The sequence below is a fragment of the Phalacrocorax aristotelis genome, chromosome 7 (assembly GCF_949628215.1).
Source record: "Phalacrocorax aristotelis chromosome 7, bGulAri2.1, whole genome shotgun sequence".
NCBI lineage: Eukaryota > Metazoa > Chordata > Aves > Suliformes > Phalacrocoracidae > Phalacrocorax > Phalacrocorax aristotelis.
The window spans coordinates 55,451,319-55,478,568 of record NC_134282.1 but is presented as its reverse complement, the minus strand read 5'-3'; the positions used below and the strand labels follow the sequence as shown (position 1 = coordinate 55,478,568).

Sequence of the window (27,250 nt, the reverse complement as noted above, 5' to 3'; positions counted from 1 at the left end):
GTGAGTGCCCAGATCTGCTCGGGGACCAGCGCAGAGAGGACAATGTCGGGGAGCCCAGCTGGGGTGCAGAGCATGGGGTCAGGATGCTGTCCCTGGGCACATGGGCTGGCAGGGCAGGCAGCAGCAACCGCGGGGCGTAGCGCCATCCCAGCCCTTACCTGCCAATGTCCCGACCTCCGCGAAGATTTCAGGTCCCCAGGTGGCAGCCGGGCCAAAGGCAGCCCTGGAGGTCAGGTGGGTGGCCAGCACCTCTGCCTGCTGCTCCGTGCAGCGCAGGCTCAGCGAGCCCAGGAAAGGGGCAGCTTTGCTGCAGGGAGCCGGCAGCATCAGGTGGCTGCACACCAAGGCGCAGCACCCCACACTCAGCCTGTGGTCCCTGTGGGTGTGCACCCACCTGAGCTCCCAGCTGTCGAGGCCCCGCAGCTCAGCCACCGGCAGCCCACAGAGCAGGTGCCCCAGCGCCACCAGCTCAGGCAGCCCCAGGTCCCGGGCACTCACCCCACGCTGCCGCAGGAAGGCGGACACCACAGCACGCATCTGGGGGAGAGCCTGTCACGAGGGCCAGCCACTCCCCACCCCCCTGGCCCCCAGGGCCTCACCTGCTCAGGTGACCAGCCATCCAGTTCCCCCAGGGCAGAGAGGGCCCCCCAGTCGGGGAGCAGCAGCTCCTGCAGCTCCGACTCGCCCAGCTGGGTGGCCAGCCGGCCCAGGCGCAGGGTCTGGGCTGGCTCCAGCACCCGGGTGCTGCCCCACAGCTGCGGCACCAGCAGCACCACGAGCTGCCGGCAGCCCAGTGCCACCGGGCAGTGCCAGCACAGCCCCCCACAGGCAGCCCCCAAGGCCAGCACAGCTGCCCACAGACAGACACCAAGGCCAGCACAGCACCCCAAGGACAACCCCCCCCAAGGCCAGCACAGCCCTCCCACAGGCAGCCCCCCAAGGCCAGCACCCCCTTGGCAACCCCCCAAGGCCACCACAGCCCCCCCAAGGCCACCACCCCAGGCCAGCACAGCTCCCCACATCCAGCACCTCCAGCCCAAGCCCAGTACAGCCCACCCAGCCCAGCAGAGCCCCACCACCCCCAGTAGTATGGCCTGCCATGTCCCCCCTCACCCGCCGGGCCTGGCCCAGGGCAGCCCGGAGCTGGTCAGGGCGCAGCGCTGGGTCCCGGCTGAGCAGCCCCAGGCAGTCCTCAAGCTGCTGGGGGGCCATGGCGGCCAGCTGGGCTGCGCTCCATGCCGCGGGGAAGGTAGCACGCATGTCAGCACAGCTGGGCACGGGGGCTGCAGAGACAGCCTGAGTGGGCTGGCCCCAGTGCCAGCTGCGGGATGCACAAGGGGGACACACCAGCTGGGGAGGAGACAGCACGGGAACACCGAGCACCAGGGACACAGGGCCAAGCCAGGGAGAGGACGGCACAATGGACACTGGGCAGCAGGGGCACAAACTGTGGGCAAGGCATGGGAGGGCACCAGGGACGGGAGGTGCATGAGCCATGGACAGGGGCCATGCAGGGCTTGGGGGGCAGGGAGTGCAGTCTCACCTTGGTCCCCTGGCTTGGCAGCTGCCACCAGCGGGGCCACCAGCACTTCTTGCTGGCTGGGGCCCTCACCTGGGGTGCTGGAGGGGTGGCAGAGGCGCCCCAGCTCGCTCTGTTCCCAGTCCTGCTGCCTCTGCAGCAGCTGCTCCACTGTGTCTCTGCTCAGCAAATCCTGCGGAATCACAGGGCGGACATGGAGAGAGGGGCCAGGACAGACCCCACAGGCAGAAAGGCCCAGGGGAGCAGCAAGGATGGCATGGACACAGGGGCAGGAATGCTGATGGAATGGCACAGCCATGAGGATGGGGCACTGGCTGGGACATCAGAGCCACCAGGGTGTGGCACAGGTGGGGATGGCACAGCCATGGGGATGGGGCACCAGGAGGGCCAGCACAGCTGCAGGGCCAGGCGGAGGCACTGGGGCATGGCCAGCCACGGGGCAGTGCGGTGGCAGTGGGACGGGACATGGTGCTTACCCAGGGGATGGTGCGCAGGCTCTCAAGAGGCAGCAGGAAGACCAGGCGCCCCAGCTGCTGCAGGGTGGGCAGACGCCAGCCTGGGGGGGAACTGCAGGAGTGGGCGTCAGGGTGGCACTGACAAGGCCCCGTGCCCCCTGCCCGCCACCTACCCCAGTGCTTGCTCCGACAACAGCAGCCGTCCCAGCTCGGTGGCCACCTCTGTGGCCAAGCAGGTGTCCTGCAGGTCCCCCAGACGTGGCAGCAGGCTCTCAGGCCGGATGCGGGCCACAGTCTCCCGGCCCAGGAACCCCAGCAGTGGGCCCAGCCTGTCCAGGTCCTCCCCAGCCAGCTCTGTCCCCGCTGGAGGCCACTGCAAGGGGGGAGAGCAGAGGAGTGAGGGCAGGGGCCCATGTCGTCCCATGCCCCTTGCAGGATTCCCTCCCCTTACCAGGGAACGCAGGGCCCCACGGGCCAGGGCTGCCCGGCGGGTGGCCGGCAGGGCCAGCAGGCTGCAGGGCTGGCGGGTCACGTAGTCCAGCACCAGCCGCATGACGGTGTCAGGCAGCATCTCCACCATCTTCGCCCTGCAGGAGCCAGAGCATGGCTGGGCACTTTAGGGTGAGGGGCTGCTCTGCCCAAGGAAAAATGGGAAACCAAGCCCCACCCTGCAGACGCCTCTCACAACAGGGGTGGCCAGGCACTGGGCAGAAGCTGGCACCAGGGCTGCCCACAGGGATGGCCAGGACTGGGAGCTGGGGGTGCCACGTGGGCAGTGGTGCCTGCTGAGGGCTCCTGCCACCGGTCCCTGCTCCACACTCCGAGGCAGCAGGGCAGTGGCTCCCCTGCCCCTCGGAGACACAAGGAGGGTGATGGCCCCAAGCAGGGGGCTGTAGGCCAGCCGGCAATGCTTTTCCCCAAAGGGAAAGGGGCAGTGGCAGCAGAATGGGTGGCCCATATCCCTGCATCCCAGGGCCAGCTGTTCCCAACACCTACGGTAACTCCATGAGGAACCGAGGTCCCAGCCATGCCAGCTCCTCCTCGGAGAGTGCAGGACGCCTGAGCACCTCCTCCTGCACACAGCGCCTCTGGGGACACCATGCTGTGAGCGCAGGACAGGGACAGGCTACCCACAAACCACGGGGGCCATGAAGCCTCCTCCTTACCAGGCTGGCAGGCAGGGAGCGGGGCTGCACATAGAGGGTCTGGAGAGCCCCCAGGAAATCCTCCTGGCCCAGCTCCTGCAGCACAGCACAGCTCATTCCCACCACCAGTGAGCCCAGAGCACTGCAGAACAACAACACTAGACCCTGCCAGGGCTCCACTGCCCCCAGCCCCACAGAGACCCACTCAGCCCTGCCCAGGACCCTGCCAGTGCTCCTGCCTCCTGCCTAGGCCACCCACCCACCTCCTGCCCAGGGCATCCAGCCCTCTCCCAGCTCCCTTCCCTCTGTGACCTGCTGTGGGACCCTGGAGGCTGCTCCCAGGTGCCCCCCTCCCAGCCCAAGTGGGCTGCTCTCACCCAGCAGTGCGGTGGCTGCGGTTAGTGCCGGCTCCCACCTCCCTCCAGAGGAGCTGTGCCTGTTGAGGGGGGCAGCGTTGGGAGGCATGGGACTGCAACACCTTCCCCCGCAACCCTGTGCCTGGCCTCTGACCTGCTGTGGGGACCAGGGCAGGTTTGGGTCCCATGGAGCCCCCCGCAGAGCCTGGGCACCAGGACGCAGGAGCTGGAGAGGCAGCAGGGGCAGCAGGCAGTGGGGCCAGCTGTCCAGGGGCTGCAGACCCTGCAGCAGGGATGCTGTCTGCGCGGCCGAGAGCAGGGGTAGGGCTGGATCTAGGCATGTGCAGCCTTGGGCCCGGAGAAGGGCCAGGATGGCTGCCAGCAATGTGGGTCCCAGGCCTGGCAGCAGGGGACAGAGCCTGGCTGCTTCCCCCACTGTCACCTGCAGAGAAACGTGCTGGCCTTGCTTGGGCAGCCATGCCACAGCAGGGCTGCACCTCGCACAGGGACCCTACGACAGCAGAGGGACTGGGGTGGCTGGCAGCCCAGGCAGGCACAACGGTGTGAGGTCTGGGGCTGCACTCAGGCGCCAAGCCACAGCACCCGCAGTCCGTCCTTTTACTGCAGAGGCACCTCAGGCACTCACATTGTCCTTCTGGAGAGCCCGTGCGAGCAGAAAGGATGCCTGGGGGCAGGACAAGGTGGTCAGTGTGGCTAGCACAACCCTGGCAGGTGCAGGGGGTGAGGCTCTCAGGCTGCCCATCTGCACTGTGCTGGAGTCTCTGATGGTGCCCTGGGCCCGGGGACCCCCCTGACCAGGGTGTGTGCAGCCAGGCTGAACTCACCTGGGCACGTGTCAGCTGTGTCGGCCGCAGCTTGGGCAGGAGGGCTTTCAGTTGGGCAGCTGACAGGCGCTCTAGGAAGCCCACTCCCATCTCAGGGAGGATGCCTCTCCATGCTGGCAGCTCCCCAGGGCTCACCATGGCCAGGCTGGTGGAGCGCAGCAATCCTGCCAGGGCGAGCATGACCTGCCGGCACAGAGCAGGAGAGGACGTGAGCCCAGGGCTGGTGGGCAGCTTGCCCTACTCCCTGTCACAGGAGGAGCTGGCAGGGGAAAAAAATAGAGCTGATGTGCTGCCTGACCAGGAGCCACTGCCCTGGCACCCCTACTTGTGCTGGCACATTGTGGCCAGGCTGCCCCAGTGAGCAAGGGGATGGGAGCTGAGCTCCACAGGGTGCCCAGCCTGGGGGTGCCCCTGGGGGTGGTCTGGCCCAGCCCATGCATCCCTCCTGGAGGCCTGGCTTACCCGCCCATGCTGCCGTAGGGTCCCTGCGGCCGCACACGCCAGCAGGCTCTGCTCCACTGCCCCCCGAGGGTCCTGCAGCCATGCCAGGTCCTGCAGCTCCTCAGGGCTCAGGAAGCAGGCAAGAGCCCCCAGCCTGTACAGAAAACGTCTGTTAGCAGGCAAGGGCAACCCTGCCCGCACCCACCCTGGCCCTGCTCCCCAGCAAGGCCATGGCCCTCGCAGTGGGATCAAGGCCCTGCACCAGCCCAGCTTGGGGCATGGCTGTGCCAGCACTGGCAGCTCTTGTCACGCTCACCTGCGCCCCAGCTCAGGGCCAGCTGCACGGCTCCTGTTGGCCAGGCTGCCTGCTACGTGGCGGCCCTGCACCAGTCCCAGCCGCAGCGTCTGCCAGCCGTCCCCTAGCCCCCAGATCTGGGCAGGCAAAAGGGGGACTTGGCTCAGGCCTCCTGACCAGACCTGGGGCTCCTAGCCAGGGGTGTGGGTTCAGCATGCAGGGCCAAGGAAGGGTTCCCGGCCAAGGGGGTGCAGGAACAGGGGTGCAGGGTTGCGCAGGGTGGGATTCCCAGCTTGGGGGTGCAAGGATCCCCACCTGCCATGGGCAAGGCCAGGGGTGCACAGGTCCCAGCTCACTGGATGCAGGGTTGGGATCCCCGTGTGCTGTGGGGTGAGGGCACACTGGCTGGGCAGAGCAGCCTGCCCAGGGGCCCGGAGCTCACATCCCACCTGCTGGGGCGTGAGCTGCAGGAAGCAGCGCAGCGGCAAGTGGGGCAGCAGCGGCAGGACGGCATGGAGGAAGCTGAGGGGCCACGTGGGCACAGCCCCGAGGAAGGGGGCTTGCAGCAGGCGCCTGGCAAAGGCGGCCTTCTGCCCCTGTGTCAGGCGGGCACTGTGAGTCCGCAGGGCAGTGAGGCTGTGGGGACAGAGCGCCAGAGCAGAGCTGTGGAGAGACCTCCCAGGCCTGCACCAAGCTTGCACACACCACAATGGGCACCCCAGAGGCCATCACCAAGCACATGCCTCACAGAGCCCAGGACCCTGGGGCACACAGAGGTCCTCTGTACGGCTATCACATGGCCTGCTTGGGTTAGGGCTTTACAGGCAACAGCAATTCAGGGCATGGGCTGGAGCTGGCCACACTGTGCGTGAAGGCAGTTGAGGCACACAGTGCTGCTTACACACTCTCGTTGGCCAGGAGGGCTGGTGGGAGCCTCGCAATGTCAGACACGGCCATGAAAGGGATGAACTGCGACAGACTGACAAACAGCTGCGGGGTGAGATGGGGTAACCTGCGAAGCAGCAGCATGGCCAGCGACAGCATCGCCTCCTCCCCGGACACAGGTGATAGTACCTGCAAAGCTGTGTGAGCCCCAGCTCAGGCAGGACACAGCCGCTAGCAACGGCCTGGAGAGCAGCCCCCTGGCATGGGCTCTGCACCCCTGTGCCAGGGCTCTGCACAAACACACCCCGTGCACAGGCTCTGCGCCTGCCCTGTGCAGGGTCTGCACCCCATGTGTGGGCCATACCCCCCACAAGCTGGGCACCCCCCACATTGCGGGCCCTTCCGCCCCCAGCACACAGACTGAACACCCTGCCCTCTCCCAGCCCGTAACCACCTCCCCATGCAACCGGTGCCAGGAGCGGTGCAGCAAGGCCAGTAAGCGCTGCACAGCCTCGGGCCCTGCCGCAAGCAGCAGCTCCTGGAAGCTCTCCTCTGGCATCTGCAGATACTCCTGCAGGGAGGTCATAGCTCAGCACAGCCAGCAGCTGGGACCCAGGCCACAGGAGCGCAGGGAGCAGGCAGGCCCTGTGCTACCCGGGATCCTGGATCAGCCAGGAGCCAACCCTGCCGGGGCGGGCAGTACCTGCACCAGCATCTCCAAGGCAGGAGCACCGTCGTTGTCCTGAAGCAGGTCCCAGAGCACAGCCTGCAGGAGGGAGTAGAACTGCACTCCCAGTCCTGGCCCAGACTTTCCCCCAGAGCTCCTTGCTCAGTACCCCCCAGCAGGTCTGGGGCAGCCTTGCAGCAGAGAAGCTGACCCGGGGCAAGGGGGGTGGCTTTGCCCCAAGCCACAGCCCTGACACCCCAATTCAGGACCGGCTCTTCCCAGTCGCTGGTGGCCAAGCAGAGCACATGCACTGGTCCTGCTCCCACCACGGCTGGCACTGGACAGGGACCCTGGGACTGGGGCCCGCATCCTGGCTGAACCCCGCAGCCAGTGGGAGGTGTCCCTGGGTCTGGCAACCCGACCGCTGCTCCGCACCCAGGGAGGCCTTTGCTTACAGCCCCAGCACCGCCCAACTCACGCTAAAGCAGCTCAGCAGCTCCCTCTTGGCTGAGGCCCTGCGCTCCCACCCCAGGTACTGGCCCACAGCTCGCAGGATGCCTGCAGATGCGTTCATGCTGAGCAAGCCCCAGAAGGAGGCATTGTCCAGGAGGCTGGAGAGGAGGATGGCCTCGCTCAGCTCCTCCCCGGCCGCCTTCCCAGCCTCCTCTTGTCCGGAGAGGGCCAGACTGCGGTCAAGCAGGCGCAGGAGGTAGTTCACATGGGGAGCCCAGCCTGGACCCTCTTCCTGACATTGCAGGAGCTGAAAGGCCAGCCCCAGCAGATAGGCAGCTGGGTCCGGGCAGAGCTCTGCAGTGTCCAGCCTGGAGGGCAAGGGCAGGAGTGCCAGGAGCTGCTGCAGCAGGCAGCGTCCTCCAGGCAGGATGCCCTGGCAGCGCACCCCTACCACAGGCTGGGGATGTCCCAGCAGCTGCAGGAGGGAGGTGTTGGTGCACACCAGCTCCTCAAAGCAGCTGGGACTTGCAGTCTTGCACAGCTCCAAGAGGCCGGCGTTCCCCCGTGTCCACAGGCTCCGGCCCCCAAAGGAGCAGGGGCCTGTGCCCCCAGGCTCTGACGTGCTGGGCATCTGTGCCTGGGGCCAGGGACTACCACACAGCTGGGAGAGCCAGTCCCAGAGGTCAGCAGGTAGCAACTCACGGGTCCTGCTGCCACAAAGCCAGGCACCCCAGAGCATGCGGCTTCCCAGGAAGCAGCTCCAGGCATCTTCCCAGTGTGCACCCAGTGGGCAGGTGCTGCGGCTGGGGGGCCGGGCCCCTGCCAGGCCCCGGGCTGGGTCAGCACAGAGTTGCTCCAGCAGAACTTGCTGGGGCCCAGGGGTCTCCCTTAAGGAGGTGTTGCTGCAGACAGTGCTGTTGAACTGGGCAGGGTAGCGCTCCCAGCAGGCCCGGGCCCAGGCAGAGCCCCCCTCACCCGCAGAGAGGTACCAGGCTGCATTGGAGCAGGTAGCCCCCAGGTCCCCCGAGCGGCTGGAGCCCCGGGAGCTGTTGAAGAGGTTGCAGTAGAGGTAGACCGTGAAGTTGGAGACACCCGGCAACCCGGGGACGCTGTCATTGCACACAGCCTCCAGCACTGGCGGCAGGAGCGAGGGCTGCTGGGGCACGGCAGCTGCTGACCGGCGGACAGGCTGGAGGCAGCCGGGGAGGGGTGGCGGCGCAGGGAGCACCCCAGCCGCAAAGCCCAGGCCCCGGGCATCCCAGCTGAGGTTGTGATGGAAGCCCCTGGAGTGCAGAGACCAGATCAGCGACGGCGCTGGCCGGGGCAGCCCCCGCACCGTGCGGTGGGAGCAGCGGGGCCATGCGGCGGCCCGACTCACCAGAGGAGCAGCTGCGGCAGCGTCCCTGCGGGAGAGCGCGGCCGTCAGCCGGCAGCGGGGCGCCGGCACCGGGCAGCGGGAGCGGGGCCGGGGGCGCCGCTCACCTGCGCAGCCCCCGCCGCTGTCGGTGCGCAGCGCCCCCAGCGCCCGCGCCGCCGCCCGCAGCAGGGCGTCCCGCAGCCCCGGCGCTCTGCTCCGGAGGGGCCCGCACGGCCCAGATCCCGCACCCCGCTCCTCCGCCCCGGCCCGGCCCGCCGGCGGCTCCCAGCGCGGCTGGGGCGCAGAGGGCGGCCCCCCGCCGGCGCGGCCCCGCAGCCCACGGGGGAGGCCGAGAAGCGCGGCCCGGCGCCGGCTGCCCCGCAGTGGGAGCGGCAGCCGCACCGGACCCCGCGGGGGGCTGGAGAGCTCGTCCGCTCCGTCCCGGGCGCCGCTCCGGGTCGAGGCAACCCTGCTCGCCGGTAGGGCCCCCGCGGCGTCCAGGCTTTCCGGCGGGCTCTGCCTGGGGCCGGGCGTCCCTCCGTGCCGCTGCGCTCCGGCTTGCGGGACAGCCGGGAGGGCGCTGCTCGGTCGCGGCCCGTCGGGCACGAGGTGTCGGGGCGCGGCGCCGCTGCCCCCCCAGGCAGCCCCTGCGGGGCGGGGCCCAGCTGGCTGGCACGCCCCAGGGCACGGTCCCCACCAGCCGCCCCCGGCCTGGCCGGCTGCACCCGCAGCCCTGCGCGAGAAGCCGTGTCCCTCAGGGGCCCTGCGAGCATCTCCCCTCCGCGCAGCAGTGCAGGCAGACAACAGGCACACACGTGTGGCCCCTGTTCTGTGGGACACACCCCCCCCCCGCTCTCTGCATAGCTCCGCAGCATGTCACCACCCAAGACCACCACCCACATTCCCAGAGCATTGCAGGGGACCAGCCTGGCCCTCGACACCCAGCTGTGCAGGGCAGCCCACACCCTGGGAGTAGGCTCTATGCCTCAGGAGCCGTGCCCTGCTCCTGCGCAGGGGGCAGGGCGTGGGAGAGCGGGACAGACCCTCAGGCGTGGCTCCATCGCAGTACGGTCTGCGGTCCCGGGGACCCGGTCGTGCTTACTCACCGCAGCTGGGGTCCCGCAGCAACAGCAGGAGCAGCATTGCAAAGCCGGTAAGGTAAGTAGCCATTCCCGCGTCCTGCGGAGCAAGAGTGAGTGAGAGGGAAAGCTAGACGAGGCCCCGCACGGCCTGCACCGGCAGGTGCCCATGTAGCCTGGCTCCAGTCCCTGCCACTCTTGCATCCTCTGTGGCTGCCAACCCTTCTCCAACAGAGGCAGCCCCAAAGACCTCCTGTCCCACGGACCGCTGAGATGGAGTTGTGCCACAGTCCCCGCTGCCTGCCCTGCTCCAGCCCCTGCCCAGCCCCAGCGCAGACCCAGCCCCAGCCCCTGCCCCAGCCCCAGCCCCTGACCCTGCCCCAGACCCTGTCCCGGACCCAGCCCGCTCACGGGGGCGGGCAGCGCCTGGCGCGGCGGGGCTCACTCCCGACTCCCGACGCCCGCAGGTCTCGGCTCGGGGCTGTAACCCGAGGCCGCCGCCGCAGACGGTGCCGAGCTCTTGCATTATTGATGCCGGGAACCCGGCGGGGGCGGGGGCAGCCGGGCCGCGGAACACTGCCCGGCCTGCGGGACACTGCCCAGGCTGCGGGGCGCTGTCCGGCCCGGAGGCACTGCCCGGCTTGCGGAACACTGTCCCGCCCGGGGGCAGCCTGGCTGGCTGGGACGGCTGCGGGAGCAGCTCCCGCGCTGGGTCTCCCCGATAGAGGCGGCGGGCCCCGCGGCGCTGACCGGAGCAGGACGACCCCCGCCATCCCGCGGCGACGGCGGACCCGGAGTGGGCGGCGGCGCCCCCTGCCGGCCTCGGGGCGCGTCGGGCCCGGTGGTGGCTGCGCGGGGTAACGGGACAAGCGGCGGGGATGCGCCGGGCCGGCGGTGCCCGTTTAACTGGAGGCGGCGGGCGGGGTCTCCCGGCGGGTCTTACAGCTCTTCCTAGGCGATGGTCCCGGTGCCGGTGCCGAGCTGGTCCAGCAGCCGCGACAGCTCTGCGGGGAGCGGCGGGGCTGTCAGGGCCGGGCAGGGCGAGTCCCACTCGGGGGCAGCCGCCCGCGGGGCCGCCCCGCACTCACCGGCCCGGGCCTGCAGCCCGCGGCGCTCCACCAGGCTGAGCTGCAGCCGCTCCAGCAGCTCCAGGTAGCAGAAGCGGGAGAGCCCCGCGGCCAGGCCCGTGCCGCCTCCCGGCTCTCGGTCAGGTTCTGCGGGTCCCCGTGGAGGTGCCGCTGCCAGCCCGCTGCGGGACAACCCGCCCCGCAAATGGGCCGCCGCTTCGCCCGGCCACGGTCTCCCTCAGCACACGGTGCAGGGCCAGCCTGACTCCCAGTTACGCGGGGGCTCTGCAGGGCGCAGGGCTCTGCCGCTCATGAGGCTCACCGTCCTCAGCCAGGGGGACATCACTGATGAGCTCTGTGTGGCACCCACCCCCCTGTCCAAAGCCAGGTGCTGCCCTGCGAGGAGCAGGGACAGGCCCTGCCTTGCTGGCATTTGAGCAAAAAAGCACCCCGCGAGCTCTCAGGGCCACTCTGCAGAAGGAGGCTGATGGGGGCTGATCTCGGAGGGGCTGGAGCCCATCCTCCCCGTGGAAGCTGGAGCACAGGTCAGCAGAGGAAGCTGTGGGACTTTCCCCTCAGCCCTGCGGAGCTGCTCTCCCTGCCCCAGCCTTGCTCTGCCTGCACCTGCTGGTGCCCGCGTGCGCTGGAGGGCTCTGAGCAGTGTTTCCAGCAGCCCAAGATGCGGCAGCAACCCTCCCTCCCCACACGCTGCTGGGGAGGAGAGGGACAAAGTGTGTGGCACCTGGGTGGTGCCAGTGCCTGGTACCAGCATCGTGGTCCAGGTTGCACCAAGGGTTCCTGCTGGGCAGGAGAGAGCAGCAGGCAGAAAGGCACGCTGCAGCATGGATGCACATGCGAGGCTCTGTACCTGAAGTAATCCTTGTAGATTTGATCTGTGTAGTGCAAGTGGGTGTAGTCCTCAAAGAAGACCCCAGAGAGGGACCCCCTTGCTTTCTGAACTCCTTCTCCTGGTTCTCCTGGTATTGCCGACATCTAAAGTTACTAGGGGACTTCCAAAGAATGGATTCCTCACATATCAGCTGCACTTCACCCTGAAAACTTCTTCAATGCTGTACCTTTTCTAAAAACATAAGTTTAATTTCTAAGTCACCTCCAGCGATTATTCCACACATGGGAAGGCAGAAGCACAGGGAAGGTAGTAGCCCTGGCCTGCAAGCACAGCCCCTGGCCAGGGCACTGAGCACAAAGGGCCCACACCAGCTGTCCAGCAGCAATGTGTCAGATGCAGACCTGCAGGCATCTGCTCCACGGCCATCCTGCTGTCCAGCCCTGTGGACCAAGCCTCCCACCTCCTGCACCAGGGAAAGGACATCTCACAGAGTGGTGGCTCTGAGGGGGGTACTGGGGTGGTGTTGTGGTTCAGCCTCAGCTGGCAACTAAACACCACGCAGCCGCTTGCTCACTCCCCCCACTCCTGTGGGACAGGGGAGAGAATCGGAAGAACAAAAGAACTTGTGGGTTGAGATAAGCACAGTTTAATAATTACAATAAAATAATATTTATTATAATAATGATTATGATAATAATAACAATAATGATAATATAATAAAATGGAAAAGGGAAAGAAAGGAAAAAACCCCAGAAACACAAACAATACAACCGCTCACCACCCGCCGACCGACGCTGCCTGTCCCTGAGCCGCGACTGCTGCCTCCCTCCCCCGGCCAGCCCCTCCCAGGTAACACACTGGGCATGACGTTACATGATATGGAATATCCCTTTGGCCAGTGTGAATCCAGTCTCTTGGCTGTGCCCTGTCCCCTTCCAGCTCCTTGTGCCCCCGGCAGAGCATGGGAAGCTGGAAAAGTCCTTGACTAGGACAAGCACTACCCAGCAACAACAAAAACATCTGTGTGTTATCTCAACATTGTTTTCATACTATGTTCAAATCACAGCACTATGCCAGATGCAGTGAAGAAAATTAACTCTATCCCAGCTAAAACCATGACAGGTGGGCTCAGAGAGGCAGAAGATGGGCAGGAGAGCCCTCAGTCAAGCTGGCCGGAGGGCACAGCGCCAGCCAGAACAGCCCTGCATATGCAGCAGGCTCATCGCTGACCAGAGCGGCCAGAGCCTGGCCGTGGGACTCACAGGGTGGGGAGTGACCCCCACACCATGCCCCAGCTCTGGGGCAGGCAGCCGGTGCCAGCTCCATCCCCTCACGGCACTGCCCTGAGGCTTGTCCAGGGCCCCTTACCACAGAGGTGACGATGAAGTTGAAGACATTCCACTTGTTTTTCCAGCAGCCCCTGAAGCTGACCAGCCAGTTTAGTGCAATATTGATGACAAAAATGCCAGAAACAGCCGAGTGACAAGTGACACCTAAAGCACTGAAGAAGCTGCAAAGTGACCACCATGAAAAGCTGTTAGGGAACAGCTGCCCACCTGAGAAAGGAGTCCCAGGAGACCCTGGGCCCCAGTGCTTCAGCCTTTCTGCACTAATTCGTTCTTACAGTCCCTGCTCGTCCCACCCTGAACAAAGACTGTCCAGGCTGCCAGTACACGAAACCTGTGTCCTGGCAGAAATCCATTCTGATCCACCCCATTCCCAGAGCTTGGCCTCCCCCACGCCTGGAAGGAGCCTGTGTCCCACAGCTGGTGCTGGTGCATGGCAGATGCTCCCGCAAGCCTGCTGTCATCAGGCTGCCTGTGGAGGCAGATACATGCGGCTCTTAGGTTGTGTTCCTCGTACGGGGACGGCACAGGACCGTGGTGCTACCAGGGCACGGTGGCAGCGACATGGAGGCAGGGTGCGCCTGCTCAGAGCTGGCCCATGACATCGAGCAATTCAGCAGGTGTTCTGAACGGCGGAGTGGGTATTTCTGACCGTGCAGCCACGCAGCGAAAGTTGCAAATGCAGACTGATGTGGTTAAGCGGGGAAGACCCGATCCCGGTTCGGCCGGGAGCACGCAAGCGCTGGAAGGCAGGAAAACGCCGGTCTCCTCCGTGAGGCAGGAGCGGTGCTCTTGCGGGAGGCTGCGGGCCGGCGGACGCGGGACGCGCGGGAGCGGAGCTGTGGCACATCCTGCAGCCCGCGCCCGTGCTGGGCAAGCTCTGCGGGACACCGGCCCGGGCGCGCCGGCCTGGAACAACCCCCTCGGCACCACGGCTCCTGCTGCGTCCCGGCCAGCGGCGCGCCTGCGGGCACGGCGGCCGCCGCAGGGTTTCTACAACGGACAGTGATTACGCAAATGAAGTCCCCGGGGGGGCGGCGACCGCTGCGGCTGCGCCCCCCGCCACGGCGCCCAGGCCCGGGGGGACAGGGCTACCCGCTGCGGCGGGGACCGGGGCTGAGCGCCGGGACGGCGCCGGCAGGGAGGGAGGAAGCCCCGGGCGACACGGTGGCTCGGGGCCGCGGCCCCCCGAGCGGTGGGCGGGCGGTGGGCGGGCGGTGGGCGGGACCCGGGGCCGCCGGTCGGGTCCGGTCCCGCCCCGCCGCGGCCCGAGGGGCGCCGAGACACGGCGGCCGGGGCAGGATGTCGGCAGCCCATTGGCCGGGGCGGGCGTGACGCGCGTCGCGGCGCCCAACGGAGATGTGCCACACGGCAGATCCGGCTGGGTAGGCGGGACTTCCGGCCTGCGGCCCCCGGCGCCTGTTCAGCCGCCGCCGCCGCCGAGGAGGGAGGCCCGCGCCGCGCAGCCCAGCCCGCCATGTCCGCGCCCCGGCCCCGGCCCGCCGCGCTGCTGCTCCTCCCGCTCCTCCTCGCCCTCACCGCCCGCGCCTCTGACGTGGTGGAGCTCAGCGATGCCGACTTCGAGAGTGGCCTGGCCGAGCGCCCGGGGCTGGTGCTTGTGGAGTTCTTCGCGCCTTGGTGAGGGGCCGCCGGCGGCGGGCGGGGGTGGTGGAGCGGGGCTGTGCGGGGACGGGGGGACGGGACGAGGCCGGGCCGGGGAAGGGGCAGGGGCGGGCCGGGGTGTTCCAGGCCGGCCTGACTCCCCCGTCCTTCCAGGTGCGGTCACTGCAAGCGGCTGGCGCCGGAGTACGAGGCGGCGGCGACCCGGCTGAAGGGGATCGTGCCGCTGGTGAAGGTGAGGGTTTGCTGCGGCAGCGCGTCCAGGGGGCGGTGCTGTCCCGGGGGCGGCTTGCGGGTAGACTTTGGCCAAATGAGAGGCTTGCAGTTGCAGCCCGCTAAAAACGCCCGCCGGCGTGCGCCTGGGGCCTTGGCGAGGCTCTGTAGAGCTCGGAGGGGCTTCGTTTTCCTCAAGATTTAGATGCCAGGGAACTATCTGGAAGGTGAACCGTGCGAGGGCTGCTGTCACTCAGAGGGTGTGCAGAGCATAAAGTGGGTGTGTACTAGTGTGTAAAAGAGGGCTTGCCCCGGCTGGGAGGAAGAGCCTTATGTGAGCTGTGTAGTCCAGTCTGAGAAATAGTGTAGTGCTGTTCTGTGCCCGATACTTCATGGTATTGTTCCTTGGCTTATGAAGTAAGGGTTGCTGTGCAAGAGCTTTCTTTTTCATCAGAAAAATTGTATGGTTTTCTCAAACCAGGGTCTCCCTCTTTTTTTCTGGGATGTGGCATGGATTCTTGACACCATGGCCACCTCCTCACTTGAGGTGAACCTGTTTTCTTCAGGTGTTATAGGAACTTTAGGACTGATAAGGTGTTGAGAACAGTTGATTCCCATTAAGCCTGTCATTGATTACAAGAATCTAGCCTTTGTAGTATTTTTCTGTGTGTAGTCTGGCCAAACTTGCAAGTGCTTAATCTTTCCAGTATTTCCTCAAATGTTTTTCTAGGCCTGCCGTTGCACCTATGCTACCTCCTTACTCAGTCTTGACTCTTCAGTTTTGGTCTTGTAGATGCTTTGCAGATCCTTATGCTTTTTGTGAAAGGAATCCAGCGTTGGTTAAAGACACCTGAGAGCTTTCAGACCCTCTACACTTTATATGTGATAATGTGGGCAGTGGCAAAGCCATTTTCTTTTGTGCATACGGGTGGCTAGGTCACAGAGTAGCAATGTTCCTCTTCCTTCAGGTTGACTGTACAGCAAACTCAAACACCTGTAATAAGTATGGAGTCAGTGGATATCCCACCCTAAAGATTTTTCGAGATGGAGAAGAGGCAGGAACCTATGATGGGCCCAGGACAGCAGGTGAGAGCTTGTTGTCAAGCACCTGGTTTGCCAAAATGATGCTGGAAGGCAGACCCATGTGTAATAGACTTGTGTCAGGGATTTTACACGTGTTGAGGGATACAAAGAAGGTTTCCACCCACACACCCACCCCCTCCTTGCCCTTTCCAGATCTCTTTGTGTTAGCAGAACCCTGGATGTTCAGTATCCCTTAAAGCTGTCTTTTGAAGGTGAAGGTTTCCATGTTATCTTTTAACACCTACTACCCTCAATGTGCAGTATTTGGAAAATGCTTGAAAATTCCTCTGTGAAGTTGATGATAGTGCTCCTTCAATTCACACTGTGTTTATTGTATGGGAGAAGTGTACGGATTCTGCAGAAACAAATTTTGGTTTAGGAAGGTTGAAAAATCTGTTGGGGAACTCTGTATTGATGCCTTTAATCATTTGACTTTTCTTTTAAGATGGGATTGTCAGTCATCTCAAGAAACAGGCAGGACCTGCTTCGGTGGCTCTCAATTCTGTGGCTGATTTTGAGAAATTCATCGGTGATAAAGATGCTTCTGTAGTGGGTGAGTAGATGCAGTGCAGCACTGAAATGATCATATGCTTGGCTCTGGGAGATGTCTTGAGGAACACATTGTGAAAGGATAAGAGGCAGTATCACAAGCTGTAGCAAGAGAAATTCCAGATGGACATGAGCAAAAAAGTTTTTCATAATAAAGCAGTGGAACGTGTGCCCAGAGGGATTTCGAAACATTCAGTCTGGGAGATTTTCAAAACTGAGTTGGACAAAGCCCTGAGCAACCTGATCTGCCTTTGAAGCTGATCGTGCTTTGAGCAGGAGGTTGGACTCAATGACCTCTGGGGATTCCTTCCAACCTTTCTTTTTTCCCTTTTTTTTTTTTCTCTTCTGTGATTCTTTGACTGTCTGTCAGACCTGCTGGCACCATAGTGTGTATTTTTTAAAGTTTGTTGCTCTTCTGGCTGGCTGACAACAGGTATCTTTGGATTGCTAGAAAGTACCTTTGGGTGTGTCTTGTGACACTGGTAGGCTGTCAGTGTCGTATGACTGGATCATGGTTTACAAGCAGTAATAGCAGCTTTCCTTTGTGCAGATCAGGTGCCATCTTACAAGTGTAACTGGACAAGTATCGATCAACATTCCCAAACTTGTTTGTGTTAAGTACCATTGGCAGCTGTTGCCATTAGTGGTGTCAGATGGTTGCAAATGGATATCTTGGTGCTCAGAGGCCAACTGCCTTTTGGCCGAATGGCTAAGCTGGGCAGACTCTTGAGTAACTTTCTGCTCGTGGAGGTGAGGGAATGTAGAAAGATTCCAATAAAAATGGGAGAGAAGCTGTCAAAGGTGGAAGGCCAGAACATGTACTGGAGGACTTAATTCAGAAGTGATCTTTCAGTGCCATGTAGAGATAAATGATGAGGGCTGCACAGGGACTGCTGCTGAGTCGGTTTGGGGTCACCATCTGTCTTTCTGCTGCAGGCTTCTTTGGAGATGCATCTGGGGATGCTTACTCAGAATTCATGAAAGCCGCCAACAACCTAAGAGATAACTACCGTTTTGCACATACCAGTGAGGACCAACTGGTGCAGAAGTATGAGGAAGATGGAGAGTAAGTTGTTTAACACAAGGATTTCTTGTTATTAAGACACCTGGAACAAATTCATGGGTTTCAGCTGTTAACTGGATTTACTTTCTGAACACAGCTTAAGGTCTTGTCTCTTCCCCAGCTGCCAGTGGCATATCTTTTTATCTCTCTGGAACCAAGATAGAAAGGTAGAAAAGGTTGCAGGCTCTGGAGGGTTAGTGTCTGCCTCTGGATGGAAAGTATCTCAACAGAGGTGTTTTTCTTCCCCGTTGCTTGTTATGGTGGGGTTTTTGTTTCTCATGGCCTGTCTGCATATGGGAGAAGGGTCTGACAGGTAGGTCTAGTAGAGTAGTGCCACCAAGAAACTAGACAGCCTTGTTGAAACTATGAACAGTGAATGGGGGTAGTCACTGGAGATTGGGTTCTTACCTCGTCTAGCTGCCATCTTTGGAAACGCAGGGATGGTTTAAACTAATTCACAATACCTGCTTCCCCTCAGGGGTATAGTCTTATTCCGTCCACCACGCCTGACAAACAAGTTCGAGGACAGCTCTGTGAAGTATACAGAAGACAAAATCACCAGTGGAAAGATCAAGAAATTTATCCAGGAGAACATGTGAGTTCCTTAGGTCTTATTGATTACTGGCATTTAATGTTCTTGGGTGGGAAACAAGAGTGTGCTGCATCAAGCCTGTTCCTGGGAGGTGACATGTTCTCGGTGGCGAAACTGAAGCCGCTAACATCTGTCTCGTTGATAGCTTTGGCATCTGTCCACACATGACTGAAGACAACAAAGACTTGATACAGGGGAAGGACTTGTTGGTGGCATACTATGATGTGGACTATGAGAAGAACGCAAAGGGCTCCAACTACTGGCGCAACAGGTACACAATGGCGGGGGGTCAGTCGGCTTCTGTCACTTGTTCCCTGCATCCGTGCTGTGCCACAGCTCAGTTGCCCAAGTTTCTTCTACGGTCCATATATGAATTCTTCTCTCCCAGAAAGCTGCCAGCTGAGTTTCTAATCAGAACTACTGGGGTGGCTGCTGCCTGCAGAGCCCAAAGCATGCACTGTGTATCCTTTGAAACCCCACGGGCTTGCTTTTGGATCCCTATTCCTTAGACCTTAATCACAAACTTCCTTACTAGTGCTGTGCGGTATTCTATCCTTTTCCCTGGTGCTTGAGACTCTGGTGGTCATGCTGATGGGTGGAGGATGAATGCACGCGACATTTGCACAGGCCTCATTCACAGTAGACACGAGCTTACTCCTCTGCTTCTCCACACCATTTCTACAGGATATGCCTGTGCAGAACACATCATGCTGTTGAATTCCTTGTCCAGTGTGTGCTTCAACTTGAAGGTTGCTATGTCACATGGAAGATAATGTTCAAAGGAATCATGTTTTGTGTGTTTTGTTTTGTTTTCTCATCAGAGTTATGATGATTGCAAAGAAGTTCTTAGACGCTGGCCACAAACTGTCTTTTGCTGTTGCTAGTCGGAAAACCTTTGGCCACGAGCTTTCAGAGTATGGCCTGGACAGCAGCGTGGGTGAGGCTCCGGTTGTTGCCATCAGAACTGCCAAAGGAGATAAATATGTCATGCAGGAAGAATTTTCGTAAGTTTTTGAACTTAGCAGAGTTGCGTCTCGGTAGACTTTGGTCTGGGGGTCTCTGACCAGATCATACTTTGTCAGCTTGGAGGAAACAGGAAGGCTGGATGTTCCAGCTAGAAGAAATGACTGATGGGTCAAAATGGCTCCTACTCCTGTGTTTTCCTGCCCTCTAGAGAGTTTGCAGCCCCTCCTGTTATATAAAGGTAGAGAATAAAATTCAAGATATTTAAGTGTCTGGTTAGGAACTAAGATGCATTAAAGAGCACAGGACATAGTTGTACCTTTCTTCTTGAAAAAAAGAAACTTAAACAGTGCTGGATGGCCTAAAACTTAGAATGGGATGTGCATCCAGCCTCCTCTCAAAACTTTTGAGGGCATCTTTGCACTCGTTCTGGGATCTTCTAAGCCAGCCGCAGACTGGCACTGTGGGAGATGCATTTGGCATCTGTTCTGTGGGTGGAAGGAGCTTAAATGAGCCATGAAAGTTTTTCCCTCTCATCTTGTATGTATGATGATGGCTTTAAAACGTCACTTCACTTTCAGCCGTGATGGAAAGGCTCTGGAGAGATTCCTGCAAGATTACTTTGATGGAAACTTGAAAAAGTATCTGAAATCGGAGCCTGTACCTGAAAGCAACGATGGCCCTGTGAAGGTGAGTGCTGTATCAAATGTAGCAGCAGCTCCTACCAGTGGATGAAGAAATGCTGTTCAGCAGCAGCTTCTACTCATAGGCCAGTGTCTCATGCTGCAAGTGCTGCATTGTGGCATGTCAAGAACCCTCTGGTGTGATAGGTGGAAGAAGAATTCACTCCCTTGTTGTAGTGCAGTTTTTTGAGCCAAGGGATAAGTGCAGCTTGCAGCTCTGATTCCACTTTGTTCTCTCAGTATAGTAACTGCTGCTTGAACACACTCGTGATGCACTCTACAAGTTCAGTATCGTCCAAATTTACTGGGATTATGCGAATGCCTGCGGTGTTGGCATGCGCTCCCACCTGGCATGGCTTTCAAGTTGGTTGTGACTGCACCATTTTTAAGGTGTTATATGTTCATCTCATCACTGTGGGGGGTGGTAGAACTCCTACCTTTCATCCCTCCCAGTAAATTCTGCCTTGAACGAAAGCTTTCCATGGCCTGGCTTTATGATGAGGGCCTATAAGGCAGTGGAAGTCACTGGTCATTTGTGTGTCTATGGGGATGGCCTTAGCCAGTCTTGCTAAACTGATTCCTCAGCCTGGAACTTGCTGGGATTAAAAAGAATTATTTTGTCCTCCTCCTATGAGGATAACAGATGCAAACCTCACTTGCAGGTAGTGCTGGTACCTTATGACAGATTTTTACCTGCAAGTTGAGGATGTTATAGCTTGGTGAAGAGTTGTGTGTTTGATCATTTTGCTGCTTGCTGTGCAGGTGCAGTGTCACTCTTCCTGTGGGAGTGCCAGGCTTTCTTGGGCAGAGTGTATTGAGCATGTTGTGTTACAGCCTCGCTTTTGACTGAGTTAAAACTAACTTGTGTGATCAAACATTATCAGGTGGTGGTTGCTGAGAATTTTGATGAAATTGTTAATGCAGAAGACAAAGATGTCCTGATAGAGTTTTATGCACCCTGGTGTGGCCATTGCAAGAATCTGGAGCCCAAATACAAAGAATTGGGGGAGAAGGTAGGTCTGGGACTGTGTTGCAAACGCAAACTAGAATTTTGCAGCACTAAACAATCCTGCAGGTTCTGTCTAGCCGGAATGGTAACAGGGCATAATTGTGCTTTCCTGAGGACTATGAGTTTTGGCATCTCCTGTGAACGCAGGAGTACGTTAGCAGGATCTGGAGTGTGGTAGCAACCACACCAATAGGCCCTCTGCTGTGGCACATAAATATCCCCTGATTCAATGTCTGGCCTCAAATGGCAAAGTTCCTTTTTGGGTCTTTTACCTCTGCATGATTATAGTCTCCCATCTGGTCAAGGATAACACTGCCCTGCACTCTTTTACAAGTGGAGTAAATAAATTGTTCTCCCAGATCTGAACAGCCTTTTGCTATTTGGCTGCCAGGCACCCCTTCTTGAGCACTGCTTATCCTCACAGTTCCCTTCCTAGGGCTGAAGGTAAGCAGCTGCGCTGGGGTAAGCGTTCTCCAGAAGTTACACCAGACCAGTGCAGCAGTTACCACTGGGAGATGTGTGCTGCATACAGCTGACTGAGGAGGGACGTTGTTCCTTGTGCCCCTCTTGAGCAGATTTCTTCTGAGCAGTTTTATTCTGCCTCACCTTTTAGCATACTGTGTGCAGTCCTCTGACATCACTATCTTAGATGATGTTGATGGTGTTAACTGCTCTGGATTGGTTACTAATAAGCTCTTTCTACCAACAGCTTAGTAAAGACCCCAATATCGTCATTGCCAAAATGGATGCTACAGCCAATGATGTGCCTTCTCCATATGAAGTCAGAGGGTAAGTCTTAACCGTTGTCACACCACCGTGTCAGTAGATGAGTTCAGGCTTCTGTCTCTGACCAGCAACCACAATGGAAGAGCTGAAAGAATCTCCCAGGGAGGATGGGCAGGGGCAATTGGCATGTGATTGCTAGGCATTTGCTTAGAGTGAAGAAAGTGAGAGTGAAAACCAGGGATGTTCATCTGCCTTGCTTCTCTGGGATTCTGGTGTCCTGACTGCGCCTGGAGGCCTGTGCTGCGGAACCCCTTCCTCTGCTTTTGAATCTGCTGTGATTCTGTTCTTGGCAGTGTGAAAACAGTGCTGGGCTCGCTTTTCTGAAAACAGTTTAGCTAGCAAACTTGGACATAGGTGAGCTCAGTCAACTCTGGACGTGGCCAGGCTTTTGGAGGCCACACCTGCTGGTTTAAGAGCTGCTGAAGCTGTTACCATGTTGAACCAGAGGAATGCAGGGTGTTGAGTCCTTTCAGTGAGGGCTGGTCTGAAAGAAAATGGAACATGTTAGGAGCTTAGATGTCTCTCTCCTCTCCCCAGCTTCCCCACCATCTATTTTGCTCCAGCTGGCAAGAAGCAGAGTCCAAAGAAGTATGAGGTGAGTGTTTTGCTGTTCTTGCTGCTTTGTAAAGAAGTGAAGTAGTATCCAGATGTCCAAATAATGCCGAGCCTCTCTGGAGTTGGGGGTGGAGCTCTGTGCTCTGTTCCGTTTGTTACCCTGGGAACGCACCCAGTGGCATCTGCTGGAAATGCTCTGCTGCACCCTGCAGACCCATGGGGGAGAGCTGTGCTTGCAGTCACTGTGGTCTGCCTGGCACTTGAACTCCCCCTCTAGTGAAGGGGAATCCCACAGGGAGTACAGGCACTGCCTTATTGTCATGTGCTTTCTGCAGGGTGGCAGAGAAGTGAGTGACTTCATTAGCTACTTGAAGCGGGAGGCAACCAACACTCCTGTGCTGCAGGAGGAAGATAAAACCAAGAAATCCAAGAAGAAGGTGAAGGAAGATTTGTAAAGCACCCACTCACCATCTTGTCAGGATGAGCTCTGTGTGAATTGGGGAAGCACTGGGCAGACTGGGGCCAGTTCTGGGTTGTGGAGAGCCAGTGACCATGAGGGCTGAGGGGACCCAGCTGCTGTATCTAGTCCTGTTTAATTTCCTGCCATCTCTTAGCTGCACTGTTGTGGGGCTCCCCAGACTGGTTTGTTTTGTGGTTTGGGAGGGGGTGGGGGGTAGGGTTATTTTCTAATTTTTTTTTTTGTACATTTGGAGAAGTGAAACAATAAAATGACCCCCTTAAGACCAAATGTCCCTGTCTTATGGAGACCTGTCAAACCTAACACCAGAATCCTGCTCTTTGTAGGCAGCAACTTCCTACTGTGAGCCTAGTTTCCTTCAGTGAGCGTTTAGAAGACTCTTGGTGCAAAAGTAGTGAAGTGGTAGGGGAGGAGTGCTACTAACTACATACTCCTCCCAAACAGAGGTGGGGCCAGCGCTGAGGGTGTTTCTCACAGCCAGTAGGCTTGTCTGGCTTGTATGTGGTTCAGACCAGTTAATTGTAAGATCATTACTTCTCCTGGTAGAAAGCAGGTTGGTAGCTGTGGCTTTCCCTTCAGGAGAGAGAGGAATAGGATCCTATGCTGCTGTCAGATGGTGTGGGCTGTGACCGACCATCTCGGGGTACAGGCAGTCCTACCTTTAGCCCAGAATGTGCTGACGAGGAAGGTCAGGAGTGAGACCGTGGGTGAAGAGAGATGGGCTGTTGCCCTGGCTTTCCGAGTTTCTCGGCTGCATGTGAATTGAAGTGAGGATTAGCAGACTCAAGGCACTGCTGTATTGCAGCAGTTACCATGGTAAGAGCCAGCGCTTGCTTTCTCTGTGGAATCCTCCCCCACAGCTCCAAAGGCTGCGTACCAGTTATTTATTGCTTCTGGAATTCTGCAGGTAAAATATATCACACAATGCTTACTGCATGGTTACCTGTCTACATCATCTGTGCAGTACAAGAATTTCTTGCCCAGCTACATCCATATCTTGAACCACTTCTGTACTCTGTGGCTGGCTGTCAGGTGCTTGGTCTCCCAGAACAGACACCAAGGCACCTAGAGGGCAGAGGGAGCATGCATGTGACAGAGCGGTCCTCGCAGCTCAAGCTGGCAGGACCCCTGTAGCTGGGTGCAGACTTCAGGTGCTGGTGGAAGGACCAGAGGAATACTACAGGCTCTACTGGCTGCTGACAACTACCTTCTGTAAAACCAAATGGGCACTGCTTCTCTAATGGCCAGGGTACTGCCTGCATCAGTCACGGGAGAGCCAGGAGAAGCTTTTCTGACCCTCGCTCTGCTCCCTGGTATGTGACTTCAGACCTGGTGGGAGCTGGGCACTATGCATGGGTTATGTTCTTCAGTGGGTTTGGCCCAGAGCCTGTCTCAGTAAGCATCAGTGCCAGTGCCCAGACCAACGGGTGAAGTAAGCACAGGCTTGGTCGAAGCAGTGAAGCTTTCTGGCGAAAGGGACAAAGGGTGTGAGGGAGTGTTGTGCTGGGAAGTGCTGGTAGCTGCCCAGGTACCTGCTACTGTGTGCCACAATTAAACTGAAGCTAATGTGGCTTCAGTTGAGGAGAAACAGACATCTGAGGAAGGATGTGCCAATGGCTATGGGTCGTTCCTGAACCTTGCCCTTAATATAATGCACCCTCAGTGATCTGCGTCCTCTACCACTTCAGGGACAGGTCCTGATAAGCAAGAAAAGAATTGCAGCGGTGGTTTGCCTAGGAGCTCCCACTTCCTTCAGACTTGTAGAATCAGGCTTTTGATGTGAGGTATTCACAGCACTGCTTCTAGCTGGTACTGGTAGCTAGGATAAGTCTGTGGGGGAAAAGACCAAAATATATATTTATCGGCTCTAGGAGGGAGCCCAGTCCTTGCCCTGCATCCAACCTCACTTTCTTGGAGTGGCTGTACTCATGCAAAATTGTAGCTTCAAGTGCCTGGAACGCACAAGAAGCAGGTGAGCAGAACTCGAGCATGGCCATGTCGTGCCATCATGCCCCAGGTGTCCCACTTGCCTTGTATTCCTCTGTTCCTTGTTTCCACATCTTCATTTTGGCTCCCAGTTGAATGAACGTCTGGCTCACGGTTCCAGTGCGAATGTGCAGATAGTGGTACTTCACGTAGTCTGCACTAAACGCTGCCTCATAAGCTCTGTGCTGCTCTGCTGTGCCCATGGTACAGTGTTTCCTGCTCTGAGCAGGAGAAGCTTTGTTCTCCCTGGGCATGCAAGACCTGTGCAGCAGAGCACTTGCTCGTGGTGCTGTGGGGGGCTGGCAGTGCTGTGTCCTCTTGCTGGGGCCCTTGGCACGAGGGGCAGTGAGTGTGCAGGGCTGTGACTGCGGTGCGTGGCTAGCAGCCCTTTCTGCTGCTGTCAGAGGTGAGGCAGGTAGCTCGTCTCAGCTTGCCTGATGTTGTGGGGCTGGGCCAAATTACAATAAGCAGCAGGGAGCCCTGTGGCAGGGAATGCCGAGCTCTCTTACCACAAGTAATCTGGGATCTCTGCAAAGGAGGTGCTGTGAGCCTGGGACCTGGCATTGAGCAGATCATGAGGGTTAAAGCTTTTCTGAAGCACCTTGGCCAGAACCTATGGGATTGTTGGAAGGCCCCTTCTCCAAAGCTGAGTTTGCAGTTGCACGGCCCTGTTGGGCATAGAGCCCCTGGCCCACTGGGCAGATTCCCTGGGGCATTTCAGGGAGCCCCAGGCTACAGTGGTGTGCAGGGTCTGCCCTGCTTGGCTACACAGCTGCAGCAGAGATGGCCCCAGGCCACGAGGCTGTGCAATTCACCCAGGCTTACACTGTCCCCGTGTTTGCCTTGGCCTCTGTGCCCACCAGCATCCCCTCTAGCTGCTGCAGGAGCTTGTGTTTGTGACGGGGCCACAGGGCCTGGGGCTGAACAGAAGCCCCGGGGCTGGCTGTTGCAGGGAAGTGGATGTGGCAGGCAGAGCCCTTCCCCAGCAGAGCAGCCACACCGACCTTTTCAGGAGCTGTGACACCTTTGCCTCTGGACACATCAGGACAAAACATGGTCAGCCCCTGGGGAGAACCACACTAGGTTCTGCTCCCACCCCCATCAGTGCCAGCACATAGCCCTGCTGTGCCCCCAGCCTGCTATGGCTGCTCCCCCACAGCTGACAGGACAGGAACACTGTACAGCTCTCCCAGTGCTGTACTGGTGGAGGCCTGAGACTCCCAGATGTGCAAAGCTGCCGCCTGGCCATGGCAAGCAGCAGCTGCTGCATCCCGGGGCCAGCTGGTCCCGGAGGAGGCAGCACTGTTGTCCAGGGGAACAGCAGGGCCCCCCCAGCCATCAGACCCCAGCCTGGCAGGGAGTGGAGGTTCAGCACCCACTGTTGCTCAGGCCAGTGCCATGTGCAGCACCCCGCTAACCACAGCAATGCACAGCCAGATCAGGCTCAACAACTGCTCTGCTGCAGGGCTCCTTTGCTGGGGACACACACTCCTGCAGGGGTGGGCAGGTGCTCTGCCAGGCACAGACCAAGATTTTCTCCCGGATGCTGCCCAGGCTGTCCAGCCAGCTCTAGCCTAGCATGGGAGAAGTCAACACCTCCTGCCAGCTGATCCCAGCTGGCTCCCCCTGGCCCCATGAAATGCCCATAGAAGGCCCTGCAAGGTGGGCACCACGAGCAAGCGAGGGAGGAGGAAGTCAGTCCCCAGGCTCTCTCCAAAGGCCCAGTCTCCGTGGCTGCTGCTGCCCCAGCACCCTGGATGCCCCTACGGGGACCGGAAGCTCAGGATGCCGTGAGCTTGGGGAGGGCATCAGGGACTTTTAGACCCGCAAAGCACCAGGCTGCTCAGCTGGGGCCATCAGGGACGGCAAGGAGAGTGGGAGAGAGCCCAACCGGTGAGAGCCAGCACCCTGGGAGCAGGGCTGGGGCTGACCCCGAGGTGGTGCCGCCGGCACAGTCCTGAGCACAGAGGGACTGGGGGGCCGGCGGGGGCCGGCAGGCTCACCGGGGCACGGCCCGATGTGAGCACTCGAAGCGGCCCTGCGGCTCGTCCCGGCTGCCACGGGATAGGGAGAAGAACCGCGGGGGGTTCCCGGGGGCCTCCCGGCACCGCCAGGCACTGTGAGTGGGACGGGCCGTCAGGGCCGCGGCCGCCCTGAGCCTCCCCGTCCCCCGGGGCACGGCGGATCCACCACGCGCCGCCCCCCGCCGCCTCTCTCACCGGCCCGGCCGCGGGGACCTGGCCCGGCCCTCTGGTCTCCCTGGTCCCCCGATGCACTCACCCCCGGTCCCCCACGCCGTGGCCGGCCCGGGCTTCCCGGTTCCCCCACTCACCCCCGGCTGCCCTGGAAGGCGACCACCGGCCCCGGCCCCTCTCCAACAACCGCGGGCACCGACGGGTCCCGCCTCCGCCCGGTTTCCCCGGCCCCACCTGCCGCCGCCCGTAGCCGAGCAGCGCCCGCGGCGCCGCCGCCGGGAGCCGCATGTACAGGCGGCTGACCCGGTGCCTCGGCCCACGGCCCCGGTACCGGAGCCGCCCGCGCCGCCGCCGGGAGCTGCGGCAAGGCCCTGAGCACGGGACGGCGGCGGGCGGTCCCGGGCCGCTCCCGGGGGCCAGAGGCGGGCCGGGGCAGCGGCGGGAGCCCCGTGGCGAGGCTCGGCCTGAGCCGGCTATTTTTGCCGCGGCCCCGTACTAATCCCCTGAGCGGCTTCCCGGCGTTAGGTAACGGCGCGGCGTGATGCACCCGGCGGCGGCCCCGGGCAGTCGCGGCGCGACGGGGCCGGCGGCGACGCGCCCGGTGCGGGCTAGGAACGGCGGGCGCCCGCCGCCGAGCCCCGGGGGGGCCCGGACCGAGGCCAGCTGGTAGCGGCGAGGCGGGCCGGGGGCGGGC

The 27,250-nt window shown here is 60.4% G+C and overlaps 1 protein-coding gene across 1 annotated transcript; it reads left to right on the top strand.

Annotated features, from left to right (window-relative positions):
• The first annotated feature begins 14,155 nt into the window (after window positions 1-14,155).
• On the top strand, window positions 14,156-22,645 carry PDIA3 (protein disulfide isomerase family A member 3). Its single transcript, XM_075100923.1, has 13 exons — window positions 14,156-14,419; window positions 14,558-14,636; window positions 15,583-15,700; window positions 16,143-16,250; window positions 17,183-17,312; window positions 17,788-17,904; window positions 18,047-18,172; window positions 18,723-18,905; window positions 19,446-19,554; window positions 20,432-20,560; window positions 21,266-21,345; window positions 21,880-21,937; window positions 22,233-22,645. The coding sequence occupies exons 1-13, from the start codon at window positions 14,259-14,261 to the stop codon at window positions 22,350-22,352; spliced, it is 1,518 nt and encodes a 505-aa protein (XP_074957024.1). The 5' UTR covers window positions 14,156-14,258; the 3' UTR covers window positions 22,353-22,645.
• The last annotated feature ends 4,605 nt before the right edge of the window (window positions 22,646-27,250 follow it).

Coding starts and splice junctions, on each gene's coding strand:
- PDIA3 (XM_075100923.1), top strand. CDS start 14,259: ATGTCCGCGCCCCGGCCCCGGCCCGCCGCGCTGCTGCTCCTCCCGCTC. Junction 14,637..15,582: donor GGATCGTGCCGCTGGTGAAG/GTGAGGGTTTGC, acceptor CTCTTCCTTCAG/GTTGACTGTACAGCAAACTC. Junction 17,313..17,787: donor AAGTATGAGGAAGATGGAGA/GTAAGTTGTTTA, acceptor GCTTCCCCTCAG/GGGTATAGTCTTATTCCGTC.